Source organism: Callospermophilus lateralis, chromosome 7, assembly GCF_048772815.1.
Source record: "Callospermophilus lateralis isolate mCalLat2 chromosome 7, mCalLat2.hap1, whole genome shotgun sequence".
NCBI classification, from domain to species: Eukaryota; Metazoa; Chordata; class Mammalia; order Rodentia; family Sciuridae; genus Callospermophilus; species Callospermophilus lateralis.
In genome coordinates, this window is record NC_135311.1 from 136,654,988 (window position 1) to 136,682,952 (window position 27,965).

General features: G+C 55.2%; 1 protein-coding gene across 1 annotated transcript; it reads left to right on the plus strand.

Moving 5' to 3' along the window:
* The first annotated feature begins 591 nt into the window (after positions 1 to 591).
* Ciroz (ciliated left-right organizer protein containing ZP-N domains) lies at positions 592 to 26,758 on the plus strand. Its single transcript, XM_077110092.1, is given in 16 exon segments — positions 592 to 617; positions 5,522 to 5,544; positions 5,547 to 5,621; positions 8,851 to 8,922; positions 8,925 to 8,966; positions 11,345 to 11,469; positions 13,238 to 13,381; positions 17,695 to 17,733; positions 18,273 to 18,410; positions 18,916 to 19,000; positions 20,757 to 20,953; positions 21,201 to 21,324; positions 24,203 to 24,393; positions 24,837 to 25,026; positions 25,076 to 25,954; positions 26,582 to 26,758. Coding segments are annotated over 15 exon segments (2,316 nt in total). The 3' UTR covers positions 25,921 to 25,954; positions 26,582 to 26,758.
* The last annotated feature ends 1,207 nt before the right edge of the window (positions 26,759 to 27,965 follow it).

Here is a 27,965-nt window from a genome sequence, read left to right on the forward strand (position 1 = left end):
CATTCATTCTCCAGAAACTCACCAGGGCTGGGGCTCAGGGACGTGGCTGCCCTCCGCTCCCTGTGACCTCTGCAGGAGGCCCTGGTGGGTCTCTGGGAAGCTAGGGCAAGAGAACATGAGCGGGGCCAGGCCATAGCTCTGTTGCTTGCCCAGCACCTGTGAGGCCCTGGGTTCCACCCCCTGCAGAGAGAGAGAGAGGAGAGAGATGCCGGCTTCTCCTGCAAAACCCAGCTTCTCAGTTTCTTCCCTTGTGGCCCCATGGACTGCCTTCTTCACCAAGGCTGAGGCCCTGTCACCCCCTCCCCTTCCACTCAGCTGGGCTAGGGTCGCTCAGTGGATCCCTCTGTTCTACCCTTCAGATCTGCCCCCCCCCTTTTTTTTTACTTTGAGCTGGGGGGCGGGGTAAAGAAATTGACCTCCCAGCAGGTGGCAGTGGGTGGGAGGGAACTCAGAAGCCTAGAGCCCGCCTGTGCTTTCTGGCACCTGGGTGACCCCTGAGTGGAGAGGAAGGGATCAGGCCGACCTTTCATTTATGAGCTTGGAACTGTGGATACATTCCTCCGGGGCAGAAGAGCCCTGGGAAGCCCGAGGATGTGGGGGTCCCCAGCAGTTGTCTGGTAAGTAAGTAACCCTCAGCCAGGCCCGCCAAAGGGGTCTTATCTGGTCACTGTGGGACTTGGGAGGCCAGGGGAGTGCTGAGCAGCCCCAGGCTTCTTAGAACAGAATCCAAATATTTCCCACTAGAATCCTGAAACCTGTGTCTTAAGAGGGTTGAAGAGTCAAGTGGGGGAGGCCCCACTGGGTCCTTGTGTTGGCGGGGGCTGGCCTTCCCAGGGGAGGTCTGGCGGAAGTCACTTCCACCTTTCCCAGGTTCCACGTCATCCCTTGTCCTGAATTCTATGTTAAAAAGGATTTCCAGAATGCTGGGAGGAAGCGGAACACTCTTTGTCCTGAGGGGTCCTTAGAAGAGATTAGAATTCCAGGGAGACGCTAATTTCAAGGGGTTTCCAAACGACAGAAGCCCTGGTCACTTGCTGTCCAGTCGTAAGGAAAGGGAGAAAGTCTCATTTCCCTTACCACAGTCCTTGCCCGGTTGATAGATATGCACTGATATACTTTTAAACCTCTGAGAGTGGGAAGCCAGCCTCGAACCATCTCGAATGTCAAGATTGTCAACAACAGTTGGCTATTGTCCTGGAGCCCTGCATATCGGGGCTTTTGTTTAGCATTTTGTGAGGTTTCTAAGTCTGGGGACAAAGAAGGCCAGAGAAGCTGAGTGGTGGGTGGGTGAGGAGGGGCCTGGGCCGGGTGCCCAACTTAGGAATCTGATTGGGGGTGGGGGTGAGGTGGCACATCTACCCAAGGCGGGAAGGGCGAGTTCAGGCAGCCTCAGCTGGCCTGCAGGAGTCCGTGGGCAGAACCCCTGTGAACCCGGGGGAGGGAAACAGGAGCAAGTGCTGAAGGGCGTACCTCTCCCTGCCAGGATAGTGCTGAGTGCCAGGCAACCACTTCTCCTTTCCTAGGTTCCTTCCCCTGCTCTAGTTTCATATTTACTTGTTCTTGAAGATTCTTACTTTAAACCCAACAGTCCCAACCTGGTCAGAGTTTTGCAAATTAATCAAATGAAAATCAGGAGACGCCCTGCTAGGAGCCAAAGGAAGCTGGGCGTAGGGCGGGTTCAGCACCCAGTCGGGGAGCGGGAGGAGCAGGGGTGCAGCTGGTGGGGGGGGGTCTCCCAGGCAGTCCTCCTGCTGGCTTTGGGAGCCGCCAAATGGAGCCCAGGGGCCTAGTGACCTCCTGCTCCTCTCCACTGTAAGGCTGCGGGCTTAGTCCGGGCTCCAGGTTGGGGACATGGACCTGTCATTCTTTACCACCCCATTCTGGAGACCTTGGTGATTGAGCTGCCTGGGTTGGTCTTAAGCCCTGACCTCATCCCACCACCGAATTGATATCAGCCTTGGGTGGAAGCAGAGTCTCTTCCTGCCTTTTAAAACACAATTTGTGGGGCTAGGGCTGGGGCTCAGTGGTAAAGTGCTCGCCTTGCATGTCATGTCATATAGTGAGGCTTGGGTTCGACCCTCAGCACCACGCAAAAATAAGTAAAGATCCTATGTTTTCATCCAAAAATGAATAAAATTTTTTTTTAAATCTGGAGACTAGTATCAACATTATTAAAAAAGAAAACAAAAACATGTGTGTGGGGGGGTACTGGGGACTGTACCACACAGCTAACCCCCTTTTTTGGTACCAGGGATTGAACCCAGGGGTGCTTAACCACTGAGCTACTTTCTGGCCCTTTTAACTTTTTTGTTTTGAGATAGAGTCTTGCTAAGGGGCTTAGGATCTTGCTAAGTTGCTGAGGCTAGCCTTGAACTTGTGATTCTCCTACCTCAGCCTCCCGAGCCGCTGTGATTACAGGTGTGCTCCACCGTGCCTGGCATCCTCAGCCCTTTTTATTTTATTTTGAGACAGGGTCACACTGAGTTGCCCAGGCTGCCCTGGAACTAGCCATCCTCCTGCCTCAGTGTCCTGAGTGGTTGGAATTATAGGCATGTGGCACCACACCTGTCCAGTTGAAAGTATTTTGAAATTTTTTCCTTTAGTTCATGAGCACATCTCAATTTATTATTCCAAAGCAAACAGCCATATGCCTACTACTCAGGGCATCTTCTGAGTCTTCCGACATTGCTGTCTACCTCCCTGACAGCAAGCACTATCTGGATTTCCAAACCTAAAGTTCTGTCTACTTTTAAACTTTCTATAATGTAACCAGAGAGTATGTGCTCTTCTGTGTCTGGTGTGTTCACTGAGCAAATCGCAGTTGAGATCCTTCTTGTTGAGTAGCCAACTCCTTTCCTTGCAGTCAAGTGTTCCATGGGTGAGTGGACACAAGGCGTCCGTTCTTCTGTTGGGTGTTTTTCCGTTTTGGAAAATAACAGTGCTGCTGTGAATGAGGAGGCCCAGGACCTTCTTGTATTGTCTCTCGGTGCCCTTGGGCCTGCATTTCTCTTGGAGTGGAATTGCTGGGGCACAGGCTGGAGGTGTGATCAGCTTTAGGGCTCTCCCAGTTTCTGAAAGTGCTCGAACCCCCTCACTGCCCCTGGGAGGCAGAAGTCTTCTCAGTGCTCCCTGTTGCTGGCAGTCCTTCCGTCCCAGCTTCCAGGACTATTCCTCCTTCCCTCCTCCCTCCTCCCTCCCTCCCTCCCTTCCCTCCTTCCTCCCTCCTTCCCTCCCTTCCCTCCTTCCCTCCCTTCCCTCCTTCCCTCCCTTCCCTCCTTCCTCCCTCCTTCCCTCCTTCCTTCTTTCCCTCCCTTCCCTCCTTCCCTCCCTCCCTCCCTTCCCTCCTTCCTCCCTCCTTCCCTCCCTCCCTTCCTTCCTTCCTCCCTCCCTCCCTCCCTTCCCTCCTTCCTCCCTCCTTCCCTCCTTCCTTCTTTCCCTCCCTTCCCTCCTTCCCTCCCTCCCTCCCTTCCCTCCTTCCCTCTCTTCCTTCCTTCCCTCCTTCCCTCCCTCCCTCCCTTCCTTCCTTCCCTCCCTTTCCTCCTTCCCTCTCTTCCTTCCTTCCCTCCCTTCCTTCCTTCCCTCCTTCCCTCCTTCCCTCCCTCCCTCCCTTCCCTCCTTCCCTCCTTCCCTCCCTTTCCTCCTTCCCTCCCTCCCTTCCTTCCCTCCCTTCCCTCCTTCCCTCTCTTCCTTCCTTCCCTCCCTTCCCCCTTCCCTCCTTCCCTCCCTTTCCTCCTTCCCTCTCTTCCCTCCTTCCCTCCCTTCCCTCCTTCCCTCTCTTCCTTCCTTCCCTCCCTTCCCCCTTCCCTCCTTCCCTCCCTTTCCTCCTTCCCTCCCTCCCTTCCTTCCCTCCCTTCCCTCCTTCCCTCCCTTCCTTCCTTCCCTCCTTCCCTCCTTCCCTCCTTCCCTCCTTCCCTCCCTCCCTCCCTTCCTTCCTTCCCTCCTTTCCTCCCTTTCCTCCTTCCCTCTCTTCCTTCCTTCCCTCCCTTCCTTCCTTCCCTCCTTCCCTCCCTCCCTCCCTTCCCTCCTTCCCTCCTTCCCTCCCTTTCCTCCTTCCCTCCCTCCCTTCCTTCCCTCCCTTCCCTCCTTCCCTCTCTTCCTTCCTTCCCTCCCTTCCCCCTTCCCTCCCCCTCCCTTTCCTCCTTCCCTCTCCCTCCTTCCTTCCCTCCCTTCCCTCCTCCTCTCTTCTTCTTCCCTCCCCTTCCCCTCCTCCTCCTTCCCTCCCTTTCCTCCTTCCCTCTCTTCCTTCCTTCCCTCCTTCCCTCCCTTCCCTCCTTCCCTCTCCTTCCTTCCCTCCCTTCCCTCCTTCCCTCCTCCCTCCCTTTCCTCCTCCCTCCCTCTCTTCCTTCCTTCCCTCCTTTCCTCCTTCCCTCCTTCCCTCCTTCCCTCCCTTCCCTCCTCCCTCCCTTCCCTCCTTCCCTCCCTTCCCTCCCTTCCCTCCTTCCCTCCTTCCCTCCCTTCCCTCCCTTCCCTCCCTTCCCTCCTTCCCTCCCTTCCTTCTTTCCTCCCTTCCCTCCTTCCCTCCCTTCCCTCCTTCCCTCTCTTCCTTCCTTCCCTTCCTTCCCTCCTTCCCTCCTTCCTCCCTTCCTTCCCTCTCTTCCCTCCCTTCCCTCCTTCCCTCCCTTCCTTCCCTCTCTTCCCTCTCTTCCCTCCTTCCCTCCCTTCCTTCCTTCCCTCTCTTCCCTCCCTTCCCTCTCTTCCCTCCCTTCCCTCCTTCCCTCCCTTCCCTCCTTCCCTCCCTTCCTTCCTTCCCTCCCTTCCTTCCTTCCCTCCTTCCCTCCTTCCCTCCTTCCCTCCCTCCCTTCCATCCTTCTTTGATATGGGGATTGAACCCAGGGTCCTTTTACCACTGAGCTGCATCTCCAGTCTTGCTTTTTTTTCTTCCGGTCCTGGAGATAAAATGAGGGGGTGCTTTACCACTCAACTATATCTCCATCCTTTTTTAATTTTTAAATTTTGAAACAGGGTTGCTGAATGCTGGCCTCAAACTTGCAATCCTTCTCCCTCAGCCCCCTCAATTCCTGGGATTACAGGTGTGCACCACCATGCCTGGCTTGAAAGTTTTTGTCTAATACTGACCTTTACTTTTTCCTCCTCCCCAACTCAGGCTTTGTCTCATCCCTCTGTTTTGGTTTCTTTAGAGCTTGATTATCATCTAAGAATACTGGCAGTGCAGCTCAGTGGCAGAGTGCTTGCCTAGCATGGGCGAAGCCCTGGGTTCCATCCCCAGCATAGTGCACACACTATACAGACACAAACACACACACACACAACACACACACACACACACACACACTTCAAGTCAGGAATGTTGAAATTACTTTGCAAATAGATTCAGAACTGGTTTCTTTCACAGTGGGAGAGGGGAGTCTGATTGAACCTCCCGGATGCAATCTATATCAATCAATCTATATCTATTGATTGTATGTGTATATATATGATTGAATTTAATTGACCGACTGAGGACAGTAGACCTGCAGAGCCTGGCTACACACTTCCCCCCACCCTCTCCTCTTCTCTGCAGGGCCATCTGTCTCATCTGTGTTCAGCTGCAGTGTTCCCACAGATCCTCACCTTCTGGTCAAACAGGGACAGGCCACGCCCTGCACTTGAAGTTTCCACAGGTAACTCGATCATGCTTGGTGTTGGAATCGGGCGGGGGCATCTCCCAGGGGCACAGACTGATAAGCAGCCTGGGCCGGATGTGACACCTGCTGGGGAACTGAGAGTAAGAGAGCCCTTTGAGTCTTGCATTCACCCAACAAGGAAGCAGAGGCCAAGTGCTGGAGTCGTGTCCCCCCGCCCCCCCCCCCCCCCCCCCCCCCGTCACTGGTGCCAGGACTAAGGCTGGGCCTGGCATCCTCTGACTCAGAGTTCAGGGCTTGCTTCTTTTTTTTCCCTCCACATTTTTTTTGGTGCACTACAGTTGTACATAATGATGTAATTTGACCAATATCGCTTCCTAGCGCCCCCACCCCCACCACCTCCAGTGCTTGTTTCTTTAATACAAACCCAGCATATAGCATGGTGTTGCAGCTGGCCTGGCTTGGGGGATTGTGTCTGTCAATTCATCCTTACAGCAGTGTGACCAGCAGCTGAGGTCACAGGAGTGAGTGACTTGTCCATGGTCCCATTTGAGGTAGAGCCAGTACTTCAACCACAGGCAATTGAGTCCCAGGTCTCTGCTCTTAGCCCGTTCAGCCAACAGGACACTGTGATGCCACACACATTTGTAGGACATTTATTCTGGGGCGGGCCCTGTGCTGTGGCTTTTCATTTGTCGTCTCATTTCATCTTTGAGAGAGGAGTTATCATTGTGCTGTAAGGATTCAGGCATCCCAAGACCCCCTTGCTCCGGCACTAACTTTAAGTCCTTAGACCACCTTTGGGTTTATTAACTCTCTAGAAGGACACACAGATTTCAGAACACCAGTTGTACTCATGCTTATGGTTCATTACAGTAAAAGGACTCAGATTAAAGTCAGCACAGGGGAGAGACCCAGGAGCAAGTTCTAGGTGTCCTTCCCAGTGGATATGGGAGGTCAGCACTGACTTCTAGCAGCAATGTGTGACCATACAGAGCGTGCCCACCAGGGAAGCGCAGCTGAGCCTTGGTTTCCAGAAATTTTGCTGGGATCAGTTAGTAGGCAGAGCTGCACGGCTTACCTTGTTTCCAGCCCTCAAGAGACTGAGCTAAGACCACACTGACAAAGGTCCCGTATAGATCCCGTGGCTAGCATAGCTTTCCGGAATGGCCCACTGCCTCCAGGTAAACAAAGTTATTCTGGTTAAGTGGAACATTCAGAGGGCTCAGAATTTCCTTCCCAGGTGCTGGGGGAGGGACAAGGGTGGCAAAGGGCCAGACTTTTCCATGAGCCAAGCATAATTCTTCCCTGCACATGTGTCCATTTTGCAGAAAAGGAAATAGGGTCTCAGGGAGGTTAAATGACTTGTTCCAAGTCACGTGGCTAGGACCCTGATAGTCCAACTCCAAGGCCCAGGAACCTTGTGTCTTTCTGACAGCTTATATGTCTCTGTTGAGAGAAAAATTAGCCTAGGAGATAAAAAATTTTCCCATCCTCCCGTCTGATTGTTCATGTCTAGAGGGCATTTAATTTAAGCCTCTGTCCAGTCTTCACCATGAGGGAGGCCCAGGCAGGGCTCTGCTTGGGGAAATGCATCACATCCAATAAGATTCCACTTCCTGTGGCCAGACTGTCCATTCCACCACTACCAACACCCACACCACCACTACCATCATTATCACACCATCACCACCCCCATCGCTACCCTACCACCACCAATCATTACCACCACCGCTACTACCACCATCTTCACCACCTCAACTACCACCACCACCATCACCACTATCATCATTACCACCACCATCCCCCATCATCACCCCTACTCCCATCATCATCCTCACCCCCATCACAACTACCATCATCATCAATACCACTACCGTCATCACCACCAGCATCTCTACCACCATCACTATCACCATCACCATCACCATCACCATCATCACCATCACCATCACCACCATTACCATTACCATTACCATCACCATCACTACCACTGTCACCACCACCATCACCATCACCACCACTATCACCACCATCACCACCATCACCATCACCACCATCACCATCACTATCACTACCACCATCACCACCATCACCATCACCACCATCACCATCACTACCATCTTCACCACCATCATCATCACCACCATCACCATCATCACCATCACCATCCACCCCATTACCATTACCATTACCATCACCATCACTACCACTGTCACCACCACCAGCACCATCACCACCATCACCATCACCACCATCACCATCATCACCATCACCATCACCACCATTACCATTACCATTACCATCACCATCACCACCACTATCACCACCATCACCACCATCACCATCACCACCATCACATCACTATCACTACCACCATCACCACCTCACCATCACCACCATCACCATCACTACCATCTTCACCACCATCATCATCACCACCATCACCATCATCACCATCACCATCACCACCATTACCATTACCATTACCATCACCATCACTACCACTGTCACCACCACCATCACCATCACCACCTCTATCACCACCATCACCACCATCACCATCACCACCACCACCATCACCATCACTACCATCTTCACCACCATCATCATCACCACCATCACCATCATCACCATCACCATCACCACCATTACCATCACCATCACCACCACTGTCACCACCACCATCACCATCACCACCTCTATCACCACCATCACCACCATCACCATCACCACCACCACCATCACCATCACTACCACCATCACCACCATCACCATCACCACCATCACCATCACCATCACCATCACCACCATCACCATCACTACCACCATCACCACCATTACCATCACCACCATCACCATCATCATCATGCTGTTAATTCATGGGAAGAAAATGAGACTAAGCAAGAGGCCCACACAGAGCAGGTGAGATTCGAGCTCAGGTGCTCTGACCGCAGTGTCCACACTCTTACCGTTTTGCCGCCTGTGAAACACACAGTGGTTAGATTTAATGAGCTCTGGGAACTTGCTCCTCAAGGTGTGATCTCTGGACCAGCAGCACCGGTGTCACCTGGGGCTCCTTAGAACTGCTGGGCCGCAAGCCCTGCCTCAGACCTGCTGAATCTGTGTTTAACAAGTGCCCAGATGATTTGTAAGGCAGACTGAAATCTGAGAAGACTTACCCTAACGTTCATTCTTCTTGGATGTTCTGTGAACTCAACCTTTGCCTGGTAAAAGGTCCTCCCTCCCTTCCTTCCTTCCCTCCCAGAATTATCTCCTTGTCTGACAGCCGAGGTGGAGTGCTTCTCAGACTACATGACCCTGCAGATCCCAAGCAGCCACAGGGCTTGAGGCGGTGGCTGGGCAGAATCCTGCACTTGCCAGGTAAGGGGCTGGGCAGGGCCGTGGCTGGGGAAGAGACCCCACACGTGCCTCACCCAGGGCTTTGGCACTGCCTTTCTCCACCTGGAACCTTCCTCTCCTTTTCTGCTGTCACTCAAATCAGCTGAAATGCCCCTCCCCAGGGTCTTCCTATCTCTGAAGCAGCCCCCTCCCCTGCTGTTGCCATCCTGGCCTGTTTGTGCTCAGCTCTAGAACCATCCTCTGAATTGCTCAGGTGCCCCTTGCTGGGTCCCCAGCAGAAGGAGGTGCAGCTCACTTGCCCCTTGTGAGTAGCTGCAGCTTCAAGAGAGTGGGAGCTGCCTGTGCTGAGGACACTTGCAAGATGGATGAACAAACACCCCAAAACTGGGAAGAAGTGCCCACCCTATGCTCCAAGACCCAAACTGCCCCGGAAAAGAAAAGGATGTGATTCTAACAGGGCAGTTCTTACCCACTGGAAGCCATCTCATACTTGGTGGGCGAGTAGTGCACCTAAAATAGCCCAAACCAAAGGCAAGGCATTACTTTCAGAGACACTTTTGCCATGAGCTTGCCAACAGAAAAAAATGGCAATGAGGGTGAGGACCATAAGGAGATTACCTGGGACCTTCTGGAAACTTCTGGAAGGAACAAGAATAGAGAGATGTGCCAATAGCCCATTTCCTGCTGTGTTTTCCATCTTAGGGGCTGAAAAGTGAGTCCTCAGAATCCCCCTCTCTTTTGCACAAAAAGGGAGCCATTGAGGAGAGGGGTTTTCTCATCACTCCCAGAATTTAGGGAAACTCCCAGGGGCCCTGTTCATTCCAGAAATTCTTCAAACACCCTGTGGAACTGGTGTGGCCTAAATCTGTCCTGGGAGGGTTGGCTGCCCGATGGCCACCAGCCCACGAGTCTTGGGAGCGGCATTTGGTATTAAAAGGCCACTTTTCCAGGAGAAATGCTGTGGATACATTAAGCTGTCGCCTGTTCTTTGGAGAGCCATTATTAATGGAAAACAATAGATTAATAGTTTTAAAACGCTTGTTCAATAAGTAATTTTTATGGCTCTGGATAGAGCCCATTAAACATTTCTGTGTGTTATTATAAAGAAGTTTTAAGCGTAAAATCATAAAGTCAATAGTCAGAGAATTAGTCACAGCGGCCAGCCACAGGCCATTAGTTTTAGGCGCTGTCAGAGACACCTGTGGCTTTCGGTGGAGAGTTTTTATTTCCAGCGGCAGCCCAGCAGCGCCAGGTGGGATGCAGAAATGACGGTGCCTGCTGCCTTCCATAAACTTGAGGGGACAGCAGGCAGGTGTGATCAGCGGGATGCCAGGCAAATATTTACAAAGTGCAAACGTGAATGCAAAACTAAAGCATCCAGGTCAATTTGCACATCCAGGCGGAGACACTTTATTTCCCCAGCGATCTGCCTTCCAGAGCCTCCCTCCGCCTGCACAGGGCCTGGATCTCTTGCTAAAGATAGCGGTGGAAGCTGCACTTTTAAAAGGAAAGCATCACCAGAGAGGCTCCCCGCACAAAGGCGGCGGCTGTTCTCCCCGAGGTGCTCTCCTCTCCCCTCGACGGCTCGGCTGAGTCGAGGACCTTTTAAAACACCAGGACAAAAGCGGTAGGATTATGGAAACTAGAGGAAATCCAAGGAAGAGGATAGAACTGCGGCCCTCATTCCTCTACCCAAGGAGATCCACCCCACCCTTATTTTTTCTTTTGGAGCTGCCATTTGAGTGGAGGGCCATGAGCAGTCACTGTGATCCCAAGCCATTTAGACTGTAGGTGAGGAGATGATAAGTGGCGCAGACAGGAGGCAGGAAGTAGAACAGGCTGGGTTAAAGGGTCAGGGTGAGCTTCACTGAGAAGGTGACTTTTGTACTGACTTGAAGGAGGTAAAGTGAGCTGTGCAGACATTTAGAAGAGTTCCAGGCAGAGGGCACAGCTGTGCAAAGGCCCTGAGGCAGGAGTGTGCCTGGGATGCTTGAGGAACCACGGGGAGACATGGCAGGAACAGAGGGAGGGAGTTGCACAGAAGTGAGAGGAGAGGTCAGAGAGGTCAGGGGCACCTCACATGGGGCTCCTGGCTGAAAAATGGAGAGGTCTGACAGAGGAGGGTCTTGACAGTCTGCTGGCGGCTGTAAGAAGTAGAGCAGAGGGTGAGGGAGGACGCCAGGAGACAGGCAGCTGCACTCCCCAGACTGGGCCCAGGGGTGGGAGACCGGGCAAGTCTGGATATTTTGAGGGTGGCACCATGCTTTCCTATTGGTGTTCACCTTCCCGGGACCTGGGTCCTGCATTCCGTCTACTCAGTCCTCTGGTCCGTGTCTGGTCGATGCTCCTGACCTTCCAGAGAAGCAGGCTCCACCCACACCATGTTCCTTTCTCCGCAGGCAGCTGGAGGAACCCCGACCGCCAGGATTCTCTTTTGGTTAAATGCGGCTACTCTCTGCACCCCGCTTCTGGTGGCGACTTTGTTTTCCGAGCTCAGTACTCGGCCTGCTCCGTGCGGAAGGAGGTGGGTTTGGGCAAGGGCTGCCGAGGAGGGAAGCCAGCAGCCCCCGCAGGCTAGGCAAGGGCTGGGCCACTGAGCTGCACCCCAGCCTTCAGGGTGCCTCTTGGGAAGAGGCACCGTTCTGGGAGACAAGAGGAGCTAAACCGGAGCCCAGATGTCAAGTAAGGGGACCCGGTGGCATTTTTCCTCTGTAGAAACAGACTGAGGGAGAGCAGAGGCTCAGGCCTCTGGCGGAGCTGCTGATGGAAAGATGGAGAGGTCTGGGCAGAGGGGGGACATCACAGTTTTGAACAGGAACCTGCTGGCGGCTGTAAGGAGTAGAGCAGAGGGTGAGGGAGGACGCCAGGAGACAGGCAGCTGCACTCCCCAGACTGGTGTGTGGCATAGACGGCAACCACCACTCGCTGCCTCCACCCAGGTTAGAAGCCGCCTCCCAGGCAGCGGCCCACGGTCCCTCCTCCGTGTGACAGACCTGTTCTGTCATTGAACTGCCACCCTGATAACAACACCCTGCTCACACAGACTAGGCTGGACTCTCTGAGGGGAGGGGAGCCACTCCCCCAGTGCTTGCCTCAGGTCCTGGCACAGTAGGCACTCAATAAGTGCTTGATGATGTGAACACACGGTGCTGAGGCTCTGCAGAGGCTGGTGGGCCAGGCTCACTTGCACAGGCCCTGAAGGTGCTCACAAGACCGTGGGATTCTGTCAGTTTTGCAAAAAGTAAGGCGTCTTTGTATTCATTTCTGTATTTGTCCCCTGCCCCCCCTCCCCCTCCATGTGCAGGAGCTCCGGCCCCCCAGGAGGCTCAGATGGGGCAGTAGGAGCTGGAGTGGGGGGGTGGGAGGGTCAACTATGGGCCGGAGGGTGAGGGATGACCTGATTGCGGCAGATGGCCTGGAGTGGGGGTGCGGCACCCCAGTCACTTAACTCCTCCCTGTCCCCACCCCGTTCCCATGGGTGCAGACCGCCCTGGGCCCCTCGTATTTTTCCTTTCCTCTTCTCCTCCCCCATGTCCTCTGTCTGTCGTCCTCCCTTGCTGGCCAAGCCCAGGGATTTTCCCAAGGGACTGAGGGCCCTCGCAGGGGAGGACTTCAGGAATGGCCTTACCACTCCTCTTCCTGCTATGTCCCCTCCCCTTTCACAGCCCCTGACCCACCCCAACACATGCCACCTCAGGCCCCTGCAGAGCTCAGACGTGGTGGCTTCTTCCTAAGGCTGGTGGGGGTCAGCCTGGCACCCCGGGGGGCCCACTGGGGAGCCCTGTGAGCCCCCCTTGCACACAGAGAGTGCGGAGCAAGCGCACCAGATCTTGTGTCCAGCTGCGGGGATGGCCCCCTGCCTTTCCCTTGGTCACTCTCCTCCACTAAGCCTCAGTGACCTGTCTGTAAGATGGGAATGAGAAAGTCCCTTGTGAGACATGGGGGAGGGTCAAGGGAGCCAGGGTTCCAGCAGGTGTTTGTCCCTGTGAAGTCACACGCAGGTGAAGACCCGTCTGTCTGACCAAGGGTGACGTCATGAAACCCACAACCATCCCCAGCCCCAAGGGCTTCCTGGTGGGGCTGGCCACTGCTGGGGCCCAGACACTGGACCCAGGTTCCCAGTCCCTGGTGGCCTTGGTCTTGCTTCTGTCCCTTTTCCCTGGGCCCCCCAGCGTCCAGGCAGTTGGGCTCGCGTTAGCCATGTTTGCTGTGAGCGGCCCTGATCTGGGCTCGTGGCCTATTAACTCCATTTTCTTCTTTCATTTGAACATGCGCATCCGCCCCACTTCCAGAAAGCAAGTTACAGGTTGGAAATCAGAATATTTCAAAAAGGGGTGAAAGGGTCGAAGTGGAGTGACGGCTACATAATGAAGTGTCCAGTGGTCGTGTCAGGGCTGAGCCAACAAAGCGTCCACTGTGGCCCCACGTTTATTCAGGTAATGGGTTTAGAGAGCCTGGGAGGGGACCATCACAGGCTGGGCTTCTCGCCAAGGCCCAGTCAGAGGGCCCTCAGGACAGAGCTGGGCAGCAGTGGCAGCTGGAGATGCAGGGTGGCATCGTCCTCGGAGATGTGCGCAGGTCCTGGCTGGGTGCTGGATCCACTGGGCTTTTGTCTGAGCAATAAGGAATGAGATGGGATGAGAGCGCGCGGGAGGGTGTTAACGGTCTCTGAATGGGCTTTCTCAGTTTCCCGTTGACGCTGGCATGAGGGAGCCAAAGCAGCAAAAGTATGTTGTGTTCTTACTCTCTGTATTGAGAGAAGGTGCTGGAAAAGATGCTCCTTTTCTCCCCCCCCCCGCCCCCCGCCTTTGAGTTCTGGGGATTGAACTCAGGACTTTTGCACACGCGAGGCAAACACTCTATCACTGAATCACGTCCCCAGCTCCTTTTAGTTTGAGACAGGATCTCACTAAGTTGCCGAGGCTGGCCTCAAACTTGAGATCCTCCTGCCTCAGACTCCCAGGTTTCTGGGATTACAGGCAGGTGCCACTGCACCCAGTTTAGAATACTCCTTTTTAACCTGGGTCATATCAGGGAATTTTAGACCTCAGGGCTGGGGTGTAGCTCAGTGGCATAGTTTGCTTAACTTGCGTGAGGACTGGTTCAATCCCCAGCACTGGAGAGCGGGTTCTCTTTCAGGTGTAATGCCTCCATTTGAAAGATCAGGGAATGGCGCTTGTCCCAAGAGCTGTGAGCAACTTCACTGCCTGTGCATTTCTCTCTAGCCCTGGGAGACTTGGGTGGGAGGCAAAGAGTTGCAAACACAAGTCCACAGGGGCCAAACCAGCAGCAGAAGTCTGTGCTGGACTTGGGAGGTGGTCAGGACTTGAGCCAGCAGACACTTCCACACCCCACTCCCTGCCAGCGGCAGCCCTTCTCTCCTGCAGTAGCTTCCAAGGTGGTGTGCGGTCACGCCCACTCTACAGATGTGAGGACTGAGCGCAGATTAGACTTTCCTGAGTCCTGCCGCTGGTAAGTGGCCGAGCTGTGCTCCCAACTGGGCAGTGCAGTGGGGGCCATGGCAAGCTGCAGCAAGCACAGCCTCCAACCCTGGCCCCCGCAAGGAGCAGCCAACACAACGCCTGGCTCCTCTGCCCCCGTCCCCCAAAATAGAAAGAAAAGAAAAAACAGTTGGTTTGGGGCTTGGGGTGTAGAGCAGTTGCTTTTTACATGGGTTTGATCCCTAGCACTGAAAACCAAATTGCCTTTAATTTTATAAATAACGTGTAGCCCAAACAAAATGCTGATTTTGGCCTTAGGGTATCAGGAAGGAAGGCGGAGAGGGTTAGGATTAGGGTTAGGGTTAGGGAAGGGAGGAAAGTGAAAGAAAGAAGTGAGAGGAGAAGATTAGAGTGAAAAGCTGCTAAAAACAACCATTATTCATTCAATAAGCGTTTATGAATCGCCCACTATATGCTGGGCACTGCACTGGTGCTAAAGGAGCAGATTTGAATAGTACCTAGACGCCTCAGGAAGCATACAGTTTTAATCTCATCGGGTCTGGTTTTTAAAACAAGGGTGCTGTGCCTGGAAGAGCCCAGGGAACTATGGCTCAGAAGAGCTGAGCCCTGGATTTTTTTTTTTTTTTTTTTTTTTTTTTATACCGGGGATTGAACTCAGGGTGCTTGGCCACTGAGCCACATCCCCAGCCTTTTTTTTACATATACATTTTATTTAAAGACAGGGTCTCGCTGAGTTGCTTAGGGCCTCACTAAGTTGCTGAGATTGGCTTTGAACTTGGGATCCTCCTGCCTCAGCCTCTTGAGCTGCTGAGCTTACAAGCATGTGCCATTGAACCCGGCTCACTTGCATTTTTTAAAAGTTCATTCTTTTTTAATTTTTTTTTTTTTTTTGGTTGTAGTTGGACACAGTATCTTTATTTTATTTATTTATTTTTATGTGGTGCTGAGGATGGAACCCAGCGCCTTGCACGTGCTAGGGGCGCGCCCTACGGCAGAGCCACAACTCCAGCCCTCACCTGCATTTTTTTTAAAAAGGCATTGCTTAGTTGTCAATTGACCTTTACTTTATTTATAAGCCATGCTGAGAATTGAATCCAGTGCCTCACAGGTGCTAGGCAAGCGCTCTACCACTGAGCCACCACCGGGAGCACTTTTAATGGCTCCGTGAGGCCATCCCAAGCCTCGGGTGGTGCTCCTAAGAATCACAGAGCCTCCTTCTGGGAGCTCTAGGCTTTGCCGCGGGGCACCAGTTTGACTGACTTTCTGGGGATGGTCACTCCTCCCTGTGCACTGGGCCTGTAATTTTGGGAGCTGCCGCCAGGGGGACGGTGTTGCCGGTGTCGCAGACACTGGGCGGAACTGCAGAGAAGCGCAGGAGCTCCTCGCGGTCCGGCGCCTACAGTGTCTCCAAGAACCTGCCGCCGAAGCCCAGAGGCCCCAGCGAGGTGTGGGAGCCTGCCGCCTCCCCGCACAGAGTGGCAGAGAAGCGGACGCACACCAGAGACGGAAGACGGGTCTTCTCTGCTTCAGCCCCCCTCCCCGCTACCCCTCCGCCATCCGAGAACCTCATCGAATTGACTGATTCATTCCTGGTGACTTCTGCAGCCGCCGCTTCCGTGGCTGCACCTTGAACTTGCATTAAGTTTTAATTAAAGCCGTTTCACCGGCCTTGCCCTTGGCTAAATGCAGCTGTGGGCACAGGGCACATAGATATTTAATACTTTGCCTCTCCCCGCTGATGGCGCAGGGTGCCCAAGGGTGTACCCGAGCCGTGCCCTGCTCGCAGCGATCCGCCAGCTCGCTTAAGTGTGCCCACAGGCCCCGAGCGGGAGGCCGCGCAATAACTATTCATTGCCCTGGGTTAAGTGTGCCCAGGGGCACCCGTAAACTCAATGCAGTGATTAGCGATTGCTCCCAGTGAAGGCTGCCCGAGGTCCTGCGGAATGTCCGCGGGCCCTAAATATAGCCTGTGCGCTGCAACTTAAAGGGCACGGTGCGTTTTTGCCTGTGATCGCATCTCCCCTTCCTTCTTTTAGCAGAACTGTTGCCTCTTTCTTCAAGCCCGGCCTCCAGGGGTGCGCTGCCTTCCTGCAGGGCGCAGTAGAGGGAAGGCAGGGGGGACCTGGGCCAGCTTTGGTGGTTAACCCCGAAATGCCGAATCCTCTAACCCTCTCATCCAGCAGCCTCTTCCCCATCCATCTCCTCCGCTCTCCAAGAGAAGCTGGCACCTCCAAGGACAAGGAAATTGCAGGGTCCACCCAAGGGGTTCCCTGTGGGCTGCCCTGAGCCTGTTGGCTGAGCCGGGTGGATGCTCTCTGGTCCAGGGGGCAGCTGAGCTGGGGCACTATAAGTGGCTGGGGGTCTCCTCTGGCCACTCCTTTCTGCCCCTGGGACCCCCCTCTCTGTCCCTGTGGGGAGTTGTCCTGGCAAATCAGTCCTCTTTGCCCTCAGTGTCCCCAGCTTGTAGAGGTGGGGGGAGGGGCTCAAATGATCTGCTGGTCTGTAACTTTCTCCCAGCCGGCCGCAGATCTCCCTGCCCGGGTCTGCTGCAGAGGCAAGGGGAGCTTTGGAGAAGGTAGAAAGAGGAGGTGACAGCTGGGTGGAGGTCATGTTTTGCAGCCAGGGGTCGGGTAGACCCTCTGCCCACACATCACCTTGGTCCTCACCTGGGAGAGGGGAGAGTGAGGTCACTGTAGAGAAGGCTGCAAGGCACCACATGAGACCAACTTTCCCAGTTTGCCTGGGCCTGTTCTGGTTTAACACTGCAAGTTCCACACTGGGGGACTCAGTCCCAGGAGACCTGGTGTGGTGCCATTGGTGAGGACCGGCCACTCTGGCCCTAGAAGCACTCTGTCTACCTTTGCTTATTGGATCCCACCTGGAAAGCAACAGGGTCAGGAAACAGTAGGTGAACTCTGGAGCAGGAGGAGGTGGAACGACCTGGCGGGGTCCTGAGGACAGCCCTGCAGGAGAGCTGGCTCTGAACAACAGGGTCTGGACGCGCACAGCCACTCTGGGCCTCGCCAGCTGCGCCCGGCGCCCCAGCTGCCCCCCTGGCTCAGCCCCGGGCAGCAGCTGAGGCTGCAACATTTCCCTGGGTCTGTTGACACTCGAGTCTCAGAACATAAATGATTTTCTTGTCTTAATGAGCAAACAGCCTCCCGCCTGGCTCTCTTGCCGGCCTCCTGCTGGGGTAATCGCCAGTGCTCTGAGCGAGGGAGGATAGTTGGCTTGCTCCCCTTAGCTAGCCACTTGCCAGGAGGTGTTGCTTCCTCTCTGTTCTGCAGGTCTCCCGGCCCTTGCCTCTGAGGAGCAACAGTGGACAGGTAGGTGAGGCAGGCGTGAACTTCTGGAAGGTTCTTCCAGGCCCTGTGCTCAGGGATGCTCTAAGGCAGGAGGTTTGGACTTGCATTGTCTTGTGAGAGTTCCTGTGGGCATCACCCACCCTTCTGGGCCTGGGTCTTGGAAGCAGAAACTCTAAGCTTCCTCTGGTGCCCTCCAGGCAGAGGCCAGAGGCATCTGAGAGGAAATTGGAGGAGGGGACCCAGCTCAGGGTGGGAGGCTGGGTTGGAGGCCTCTGGGGTCCTTCCCTGCTGAGAGTCTCTCTGCAGTTTCCAGGGGAGGAGGTAGTGCCTTAGCAAGACCCTGGGTTTCTGTACCGCACCTGGCCTTCTGCTGGTCCCAGGGGTTTCTACAGCCTCTCAGGAGGGGCCAGGGCCCTTCTCCATCCACTTCACATCCCTTTGAAAATTCTGAGAACACGTGTGCCCTGCCTGGAGTCCTCCCCCAACTACCCATTCTCCTCAACCTCTAGCGACTGTGTCTCCCTGGTCAGATGGTTTGTGAGTATGTCCTGTTCCTCCAGACCCCCTGGCTGCTGTCTCTTCGAGGGGAGTTGGTGGCTTCCCTGGAGGATGCCAACTTGATGGGATTGTATGTGGACATCAATGCTACCTCAGTCACCATCCAAAGCCCAAGACAAGATGTTCTTCAGAGGCAGGAGGTCAGTGGTGGGCAATAGGCCCTGCCATCCCCTGCTAGGGCGGGGGCCTCAGCAGTGTGGCACCCAGATGAGCACTTTGCCACTCCTCCAGTGCCAATTCAAATGTCCACCTGCGAGACTGGACAGATTTAGGCAGGCAGCTTTGAAAATTGGGCCCCATTAGTGTAAAGTGCTCGACTCGGCAGATGAGGGGCTCCTGCAATCATGTATTCAGTGCGTCCTGATCATGGTGGCAGGAGTGTAATTACCATCTCTTTAAATAGCCCAAAGTTGCCGTGTAAGAGAAGACGGCTCACATGACATTTGCTCCGAGCTCGCTTCCTGCTAAAAATATCCCGGCTAAATAATATTTCCTGGTTGCAATGGAGCAATGGTCCCTGACCTGGGCTCTGTAACTCCTGGGGGCTTAGTCCAAGACTAGTTGGAAGGTGGGGGGTATAGAGAGAGTTGGCCTCTGGAAGGAGACGTTTTAGAGGCCACAGGGAGGACCCTTCTGTCTCCCCAGGTGCTGAACACCTCCTTGGAGGTACTGCCACTCTGGCTGGTGAGCGGTCACTATGCCTACTCCTTAGAGGCTGCTTGCCCAGTGGGTAAGACTCAGGAGCACCCTGAAGGCCCACTTCTCTGACTCCCCTTCTGTCCCCCAACACACCTCATTTCCCTGTCTCCCACTCTATCTCCTCTCTTCTTCTTTTTTTTTTTTTTTAAAGAGAGAGAGTTTTTTTAATATTTATTTTTAGTTTTCGGCGGACACAACATCATTGTTTGTATGTGGTGCTGAGGATCGAACCCGGGCGGCACGCACGCCAGGCGAGCGCGCTACCGCTTGAGCCACATCCCCAGCCCCTACCTTCTCTCTTCTTGGTCCCAACCTTGGCCTCGCACTTCTGAAATGCTTGGGACAAAGAGAAGTTTGCTCTTGCTGGAAGGCGTGGGTACGCAAACCACCAACTCCCCTCGAAAAGGCAGCAGCCAGGGGGTTTGGAGGAACAGGACACACTCACAAACCATCTGACCAGGGAGACACAGTCACTAGAGGTTGGGGAGAATGGGTAGTTGGGGGAACTCTGGGGAAGAGGACAGGGCCAGGGGTAGATGAGTTGGGACAGGGGACAGGATGGGGGCCACTTGGGATCCTGCAACCCAGACGCTGCACCCATAGGCTTTGCAGGTCCCTTGCAAGGAAGCGTGGCATGCAGTAGGCACAATGGGGGAGGGACGCACTGGCTCCCCTGACGGCAGTGCCAGCCAGTGGGTCCACATGCCGCCCAGGGCAGGAACCTGGGGTCCTGTCCTGGGTTCTGGTTGCCATCCTTTAGTGGGACATTGCTATCGAGGTCTGGAATAAAGGTGGGTTCCTGATAGTGGGAGAGGTCCCTCAACCCCCATTCTAGAGCCAGAAGGAGGCATCGAGGGGGACTCCGGCCTGGGTGGCACATGGTGTGGACGAAGTAGAATGTCTTCCGAAGGTGGCCGACTGAGGTCTGGGAGCTCCCAGGAGCCTCCCACAGTGGGCTCCAGGGGCCCTGAGGACAAGATGGGAGAGGTTTGCAGCCTCAGTGGCAGTGGGAGCCTGATGTAGACCTAGCGCAGGAGAACAATTTTGTTCAGCTTGGGCTGCCGCCGCCGTTAGGGAGCACCTTATAGGATACAAAGAGGCCAGGAGGCGGAGGACCACTTCTCACCTCCGGGGAGCTTAAATTCCGAAGAGGTCCACATGCAAAGGCAGGTGGATCAAAGGCTTCATCCCGCGTGGGCAGATCAGTGATGACTAACACGCACACTCTACAGAATTTTATCACTGACTAGGTCTCAGGCTCCGGGCTCTGGGGCATTCCTGGCTTTGGGGATGGCCTTGCCAGGCTCTCAATCGTCGCCGTCCACTGCTCTGATATTTGAAATCCCTTTATTTGGAGACAAATGCTTTCATTTAGCTGCTGCCGAGCCAGCTTAAAATGGACCCGGGAGAGAGCTGACGCGAGGAAAGTCTTGCTAAAGTGTAAACAACTGATGTGAGCTGCGCGTCTTAAGAGCGGCTCTGATGCTGGAAGGCCCTCCAGGCTGGGTCCCCGAAGCTGAAGGCGGTATTGGCAGAGATATTCCGGCAGCTTCCTAGAGGCAGCCCTGTTCCTAGAGTCTGCTTTCTCATGGGTCTTCTGGATGACTTGAGTCCCCTGGGGGTCTGGGGAACACTGTCACCTGCCACAGTAGTGTGCAGTGCTGGCCACTGCCATGGCCCCTGGCTGTTGTCCTTGAGGGAAGGCATTTGACTCCAGAGCCAGGGAGCCTGGGACTTATGTGCCCACCCTCATGCCCATGTGCTTGCCTGTGTCCTTCCTGTCCCAGTTTCATCCCAGCCAGAGACAGACGTCTCCGTTCACATCCCCAAGCAGAGGCTGGGTCTGGTCAAGAGAGGTTCCCGCATCGAGAACAGCCTGAACCTGAAACTCCTCCGTGTCCACCAGTCTGACACTTTCACGGTGACTGAGAGCAGGGATTTCGTGATGGTCAGCATCCCAGCAGCCACGCTGCTCCAAGTCCAGGTCAGTGACACCTCCGGGAGGTGTCACTGACCTGCCCCTTCTGAGACCCTTCTTTGAGCTACTGACACCATGAGGAGTCAGAAACTTGGAGAGCAGACCTGTGGGTCCAGCGTGGAAAGGACTTCACCACTTAGCCTCCCCCCGACCCCCAGGGCTGGCACCCTTGCTGAGGTGGCCATGTGGGAGGAGAGCCAGAGGATACTGACTGTACCCCTGTCACATGCCCTAATTCCTCCTGGTCCCACAGCCATGCCAGCAGGCCCGAGGAGCCCCAGGGACACAAGCTTTCTATAAGGTGGATCTGAACCTGGAATTTGCCGAGGTGGCTGCCCCGGTCCTCTGGACGGTGGAGAACGTCTTCCAGTGCATGGGTGAGTGAGGGACAGTAGCCAGGGGCCATGCCAGTGTGCCTGGCCTGACAGGCACACCTGTCAGTGTGCCTGCTGGAGACAGACACTTGCCACATGCGTCCTCTTCCCGCAGCCCCATTCTTCTTTTCCTGTGACAGTGTTACAGCCCTGGGCTGCAGAGGTCAGCTGGCTGGCACTGGCATGAGGACAGGAGTGGTGTGGGGATAAGTAGTCACCAGGGCCCTGGCTCTGGAGTCCCACTGGGAGGGGGGATGGAGGAGGCAGGGGCAGGGGCCCATCAACTTCCCAAACAGCAGAACCTCAGTGAGTTACTTAATCCCGTTCAGCCCCAGTTTTCTCGCCTGGAGGACGGGAACACAGGCGCCTGTCAGGAGGTGGCTTGGCTTACCAGACTGCCCCACCCAGGACGAGCCATCGTCCTTGGATCTATTCAGCTAGCTCGTGTGGATTCCCGTTCCTCAGGTCACATAGTAGATCAGGCTTCTTGGCAAACAGCCATACGCGTCGCAACTCATTTCTTAACCCGAGGAGACCTCCCTCTAAACATGGTGTGTGTGCTCGACACCAGGACACTGTGTCTTGAAAGGGGTTTTCGGTGAAAGCCCAGCTACCAGACAACCTGGTATTCACACATGCAAAACCACCAGGAGCAAAACCCATTCAAATACAGCATAAGGAAATACACATAATTCACAAATGATGTCGATCACTTTCATCTTAAACTTCCTAACTGTCCTCAATAGAAGACAGACGCGAGGGAGATTTAATTCAGATGTTAATAGCGCAAGAATGCCCGTTACCAGGATATGATGTTTCGGTGCTGCATAAAAATGTAATTATATTCAGAACTATATTTAAAGATTAAAAGGGGGACTGCCTACCACATCTAGCCCCAAATTCAGAATTAGAAACAAAGAAAAAGGCAGGATGGGGGGTGGGGGTGGGCGAGTTCTAACCGTCTGCTAAAAATGGAAATATTTCTTGAAAGTTTTTACACATTTCGGCTGTTTTTATTTGAACGGTTTCCTGCAGCGGTGACATTGATTTTGGAAAGGGAGAGCTAGAACTTTAGCCAATAAGTATTCACTAAGCATTTGCCACATGAGGCTCAGGCCTCAGAGGCCACCAGATTGGTCCTCCTTCTCCATCAGTGTCCAGACTGGAAGGGGAGATAAGAAAAGTCCAGGGATTCCAATGGAGGGCAGGTGGACTCCGGGGGAGACGCCAACGACGAGATAATTTTTATCCTGGGCTTTGAAGAGCAAGTGGGGAGATAATGAAGAAAATTCAAAATTCAAAAATAGCAATAGCAATAAAACCATTTTAAGAAAAGTTTTGGGCCTCCCTGGAAAGATTTACACGGGGAAAGAATGTTCTCTCTCTCTCATTTTATTAATTTAATATCAGCAGTCGGAATGAATCTCCCCGCTCCCCCGTTCCCAGAGCACCTTCCCTGTACCTCCCCTGAAGCTTCTAGGCCTTTCTGTTCTTATTATAGTTCGCGGTGCATGCTCCTGTCTCTCCCTCTAGTCGGAATGCCTGGAGATCAAGGACTCTGTCTTATGCAGTTTTTATTCTTCACAACCTTTATTGTACCTCTTTGCCCTTGATAAGCACTTGATAAGTGCTGCTTGGACTGAATTTTCACTAGGACTTTTTACAAAATGTTTTAGACAAAGAACATTTTTTTCCCCTTTTGTAAATATGTGACTAATAAGTGGATAGCCTAAGCGCTCTGTGGTTACAGAGTTGTTCTTTTTTATCTCCCTCCTGCCCCCCCCCCACCCCCCAAGTGGTTAGAACCTATAGGATGCATCCTAATTGCTTCAGATGGCAGCTGTTAGAGACAGAGGAAGGAATGGAGAAGAGCTTGAGCCCAGAAGAAAGACCTGGGGAGGGGCCACTTACCTCTAGTTGCAATCACAGTTTAAAGTCCGGATGGAAGTGCCTCTAGGGGTGAGGCAGGCATGTAAATGAGTGCAGGTGAAGACACCCAGGGCCCAGGGTGGGGGGGCGGTGATAAGGTGGCAAGGTCAAGTACAGACCTCGTGGGGAGTGGTGGGAGCCCCTGAGAACCGGCAGCTGCCAGACCTGGCCTGGCTTGCCGGAGCCCCTGCCTGGCTTGCAGGCTTCTGCTTGGTGCCAAGGCAGGCCAGTGTGGCCCAGTCTTCTGATTTCCCGTGAGAAACTGGTTACCTACAGCTTGTTCTCAAATAGTTGTCGGTTAATTTAAAAAAGATTTTAAAATCCCTGCAGTCGAGATCAAACCTGTCCAAGGGCTCCGGGGCTGCTATTTGCAGGCTGTGACCCAGGTGTTCTCACAGCGGGTAGTTTTGGCCTCTCAGGGGACAGTGAGCAATGTCCAGACATTTATGTTTGTCACAATGCAGAGGATGCTACAGGCATTGAATGGGCAGAGGCCAGGGGTGACGCCCTTCCCACACACAACAAAGAAAGATCTAACCCCAAACATCAGTGGTGTCCAGCCTGAGGGTGGCTGGGCAGGGAGAGCTGCCCAGATCTATTTGGTCCCTGGGGTTGGACTGATGTATTGGACCTCAAACTAGGAAATGGCTCAAAGATGAAGCGGGCTTGTGGCGTTCCAGCTGGGGCAGTGAGTCGGGACCAGATGGTCTTTGCAGAAACCTAAATTTCTGGGTTTTAAGTGTAAAAATGTGTCTTGAGGCCCACGCAGCCTCTCCAGCTCAGAGGTCTGGGGAAACTCTGCAGAAGACCCTCCTAACTCAGGCTTGAAGCTGACCTCCCAAGCTTTTGCTCCTCCACCCAGGAAAAGGGGTTGCTCCTGGTCCTACAGCAGGGTTTCAGGGGGATTCTGCCCCCTTAGGAGGAAGGCCGACCCCTGCCTCCTTTTTGGAAGGTTCAGGAACAGAGTTGCCTGCCTCAACAGCTCCGCCGGGGTCTCCTCCATCCTCCCCATCCCCAGGACTGGACACCCCTCCAGCAAGAGTGCCGTCGGCTGCCTCATCCCCGTTCCAGGGTGCAGGACCTGCTGCCCAGGAGCGGCCTTTGCAGGGGCCTGTGCACTGGTCTTCTGGAGAGCTGTCCAAGGTGAGTCCACGGCTGTGTCCTCTGCCCACAACTTCCTCCCGAGGCTTGAGACCTTGGTGAGCCCTGCTGGGCTTGAGATCTCTCTTTCCCTGTGGTTCTTCCAAGGAGTGGCCCACTCTGACTCCTAGCTATGTCACGTCAAATTCAGAAAGTTACCCAGAGAAGCCAGGGTCCCTGAGAGCTCCCCCCATGGGGAGACTCCTGCCTGTCCTGCCTGGCTCAGCTCCCTGTGCCTTGAGACGTGGCAAAAGGTGGTGGCAGATAGGATCAGCAGCTGTGCCCACAGGTGAGGGGAGGGAAACTGAGGCACCCCCCAAAGGCCTTGTGGCGGGAGCCCTGGAGCCAGGCCTGGAAAGCCAGCCCGAGGTCATTGCTCCCACAGGGCCTTCTCTGGGTGAACCCACGGGCGGCCAGGGCCACTTGGTTTTGTTTCTCATGCTTAGGAGGACCCTGGACTGATCCTGCGCACAGCCAGACCTGCAGGAGGAAGCTGGGCGTCCACCATCTCGCCTCTCCCCAGAGCAAGGCAAGGTCAGCATGGCCCCCAAGTTCCCCTGGGGGGAGCCCAGTCACCTCTCCCGACTTCAGCCACAGTCTCCTCAGGGCCCAGGGGGCTGTCCTGGCTGTCCCGGGGCCCTCAGGCCCAGTCTTCCCAGCTCTGACGTGACTTTGTCCTCAGCAGTCTCTCCTGGATGGCCTCCTGGGAGGTCCGACCCACCCAAAGTGTCCCTGGGCTCAGAACAATCTGTCACTGAAGATCCAGGACCTACGAGGCCTAAGCAGGACCCCACCCAGCCATTGGGAAGTCCCCTCCTGCTAGGAGGGGATGTGGCTTCATCAGAGCCCCTCCCGGGGGAGCCTACCCAGGCCAGCAGAGCGCTGCAGCCTTTGACGAGGCACTTGGAGGCCAGGCTGGCTGAAGAGACGTTGGTCTCCCGCTTTTCCCTCAAGGAAAGGTCCTCTGTAACAGGGTCCAAAGAACCACCCCAGAGTGGCCATGGCCTCTCCCAGGAGGGGGCCGGAGGGAACCTGGGCCCATTATCCCTAGAACCAAGTCAGGACATGGAGGGGCAGGGACCAACCTCCCTTCTGGGGATGGCTGCCATCTTCACCACCCCAGGAGAGCAGCAGACAGACACCAGGGACCATCTGGAGGCCTCAGAACCTGAGTCCTCTGAGGGGCATGAAGTGGACCCAACAGCCCCGCTGACAGCTCTTGTGGAGAGTCCTCTGGCCTCTTCCTCCGAGGAGCCTGCAGTGAGAGCCCCAGGCCTGGAGTCAACCCCCAGGTGGCCCGTGAGCTGGCGTGGGTCGGGGGCTGCACACATGCCCAGCCCTTCGCCTCTGCAAACCCTGAGCCTTCGGGCTCCTGCGGAAACCACGTCACCCCCCACGCTTGAGCCTGGAAACCCCTTCTCTGCCAATCCGGGGGCCTCGCTGCAGTGGGAGCCGACAGAGCCCACACTGGCCACCAGCCCTGAGAGTCACGGGACTCCTGGACTTCAGCATGGGGGGAGGGCTCTCTGAGAGCCCCCGGCGGGCCTCCTTGGAGATGCTGGGGGTGAGTCTTCGGAGGTCCCAAGAAGGGGGTGCAGCGGAGTGTGAGGACTATTTGGGCCGCCTCCAGTCTGCTTGGTCCTCCCAGGGGGAAGGGTAGCTGAGTGTAGGACAAGGCCCTGGGCTTCTCCTGGGGTCTCCTGGCCCAAACCCATTTCGATGCTTGCTCTTGCGGTTAAAGGGGTGCGACATTGACTCCAGGTGCAGGCTCCGCTGCTAGGCCTGCTGGAATCCAGTGTCTCCACTCTGGCTGTGTGACCTTGGCTAGGCACCAGCCTCTCTGAGCCTCACTTTGGGATCAGCCAAATCGGGAAGGTTCTAGATCTTCCCTGATGGAGCTGTTGAGGGATGATGAGGAATTGACATAAGACTGGAATGCAGAGCCCTGCGCACAGTGTGGCCTCAGAACCCCAGCACCCTCTGTGTCTCCCAGGCCCAGGAGGGCAAGGGAGGGCTTCAGCCATAGTCAGACATCTGTGTGGGGGCACGGTTCCGTGGCATGTGACCCCCTCCGGGGGCCTCAAGGGGACAGCTGAGGGCAGGACCCCATGAGGGGAGGCGGGGATGGCCCTGCTCTGCTCTCTCAATGCTCCCTTGCTCCGGTTTCCTGGTGCCATGCTGGTGTGGACAGCCCCAGGACCTCTGATGACCCAGTGCCCTCCGGCTGCCTGCCCAGAAGCCCCGCTGTGGCCGGAACCACACTCGGTGCTTCCCTGGAAGGGTGGAGCCCCCTCCCGCTAGGGGCTGACCCGCGGCTGGAAGTGGGATTTGAATCGCGGCCAAGAAGAGGAGCCATTGGCGACGCCCTCCCGGAACGAGGACTAAATAAATAAATAAATAAATAATCAGGGTTGTCTCGGCTGATAAACGGTCCCTACCTCGAGGACGACTTCTCCCTGCGCTCCCCCTCCCCCGGGCAGACCCATCCCAGGCAAAAGCTTAATAGCCCCATTTAAGGCTTTTCCTTTTCACCACGGAATTGAGCCGCTCTTGCCATTACGAGGTTTTCAGCTTCTCTCTGAAATCAAATTACTGACTCCATTTAATTTTTTAAAAGCTCAGATGATTTCCCTTCTTGAATCTGAGCCGTGACTCCAAGGCCAGGCCTCCAGCCCCATCCCCCCCTGCCAGGCAAGTCCCCTGCAGGCAGCGGGTGCCGGGGATGAGGCCCCCACACAGGGCAAGCCTGACACCCAGAGGGAAGCCAGCAGGAGAGGCCCAGGCCTCCGGACACCCCTGGACGCCTGGCTGTGTGGCCGGCCTCCCTGGGGCCTGCATCAGCTCACAGGAGCCCCGGGCTCTGGGGCCAGCAAGCCTGCAGGCGCTGGGGGGGCCAGTGGTTAGAGCCCAGGGGGAAGCGGGGCGCGTGTTGGTGGCTCCCCAGTGCCCTCCACGGTGCGTGCCCGGGAACCCATCTCTCAACACACGTTTCCAGAGCAGCTCCTCTGCCAGGCGCCTTTCCAGCTGTGGGGAGGGAATGCTGTCCGACAGGGAATGTTCTAGTGTGTGCGAGCCGGGGACTGGAGACCAGCAATAAATACATGTGGACAGTTCCAGATAATGCTGAGTGCTCCGGAGAGAACCAGGCGGGTGGCTGCTTGGGTGGGAAGGTCAGGGCAGCCCCCGTGAGGAGGTAAGGAGGCAACCTCAGAAGAGCTGGGGCGGGCATTTGGGCAGCGCAAGGGCCTGGAGGAGGAGGGACAGAAAGAGAGCCATCAAAGCAGAGAGCGCCGGGGGACAGGAGCATGGGTTTCATGCCGGCCCGGTGGCAGTCTAACAGGGAGGGGACTTTGGGCAGAGCAGCAGCCTTGGGAGGATGCTTTGCAGAGCCAGCTGTGGCTGGAGAGTGACGTCAGAGGGACAAGAGCAGCAGCAGGAGGGCTGGGGAGTGGGGCTGGTTCAGGGCTCACCTGCCCCAGTGGAAGGGAAGGTGACTCACGGCCCCCTCTTTACGCTCTGAGCCTCTCACTCCTGCGTCCTCATGACGTCAGGGAGGGCTGCTGGGCATGCTGGGG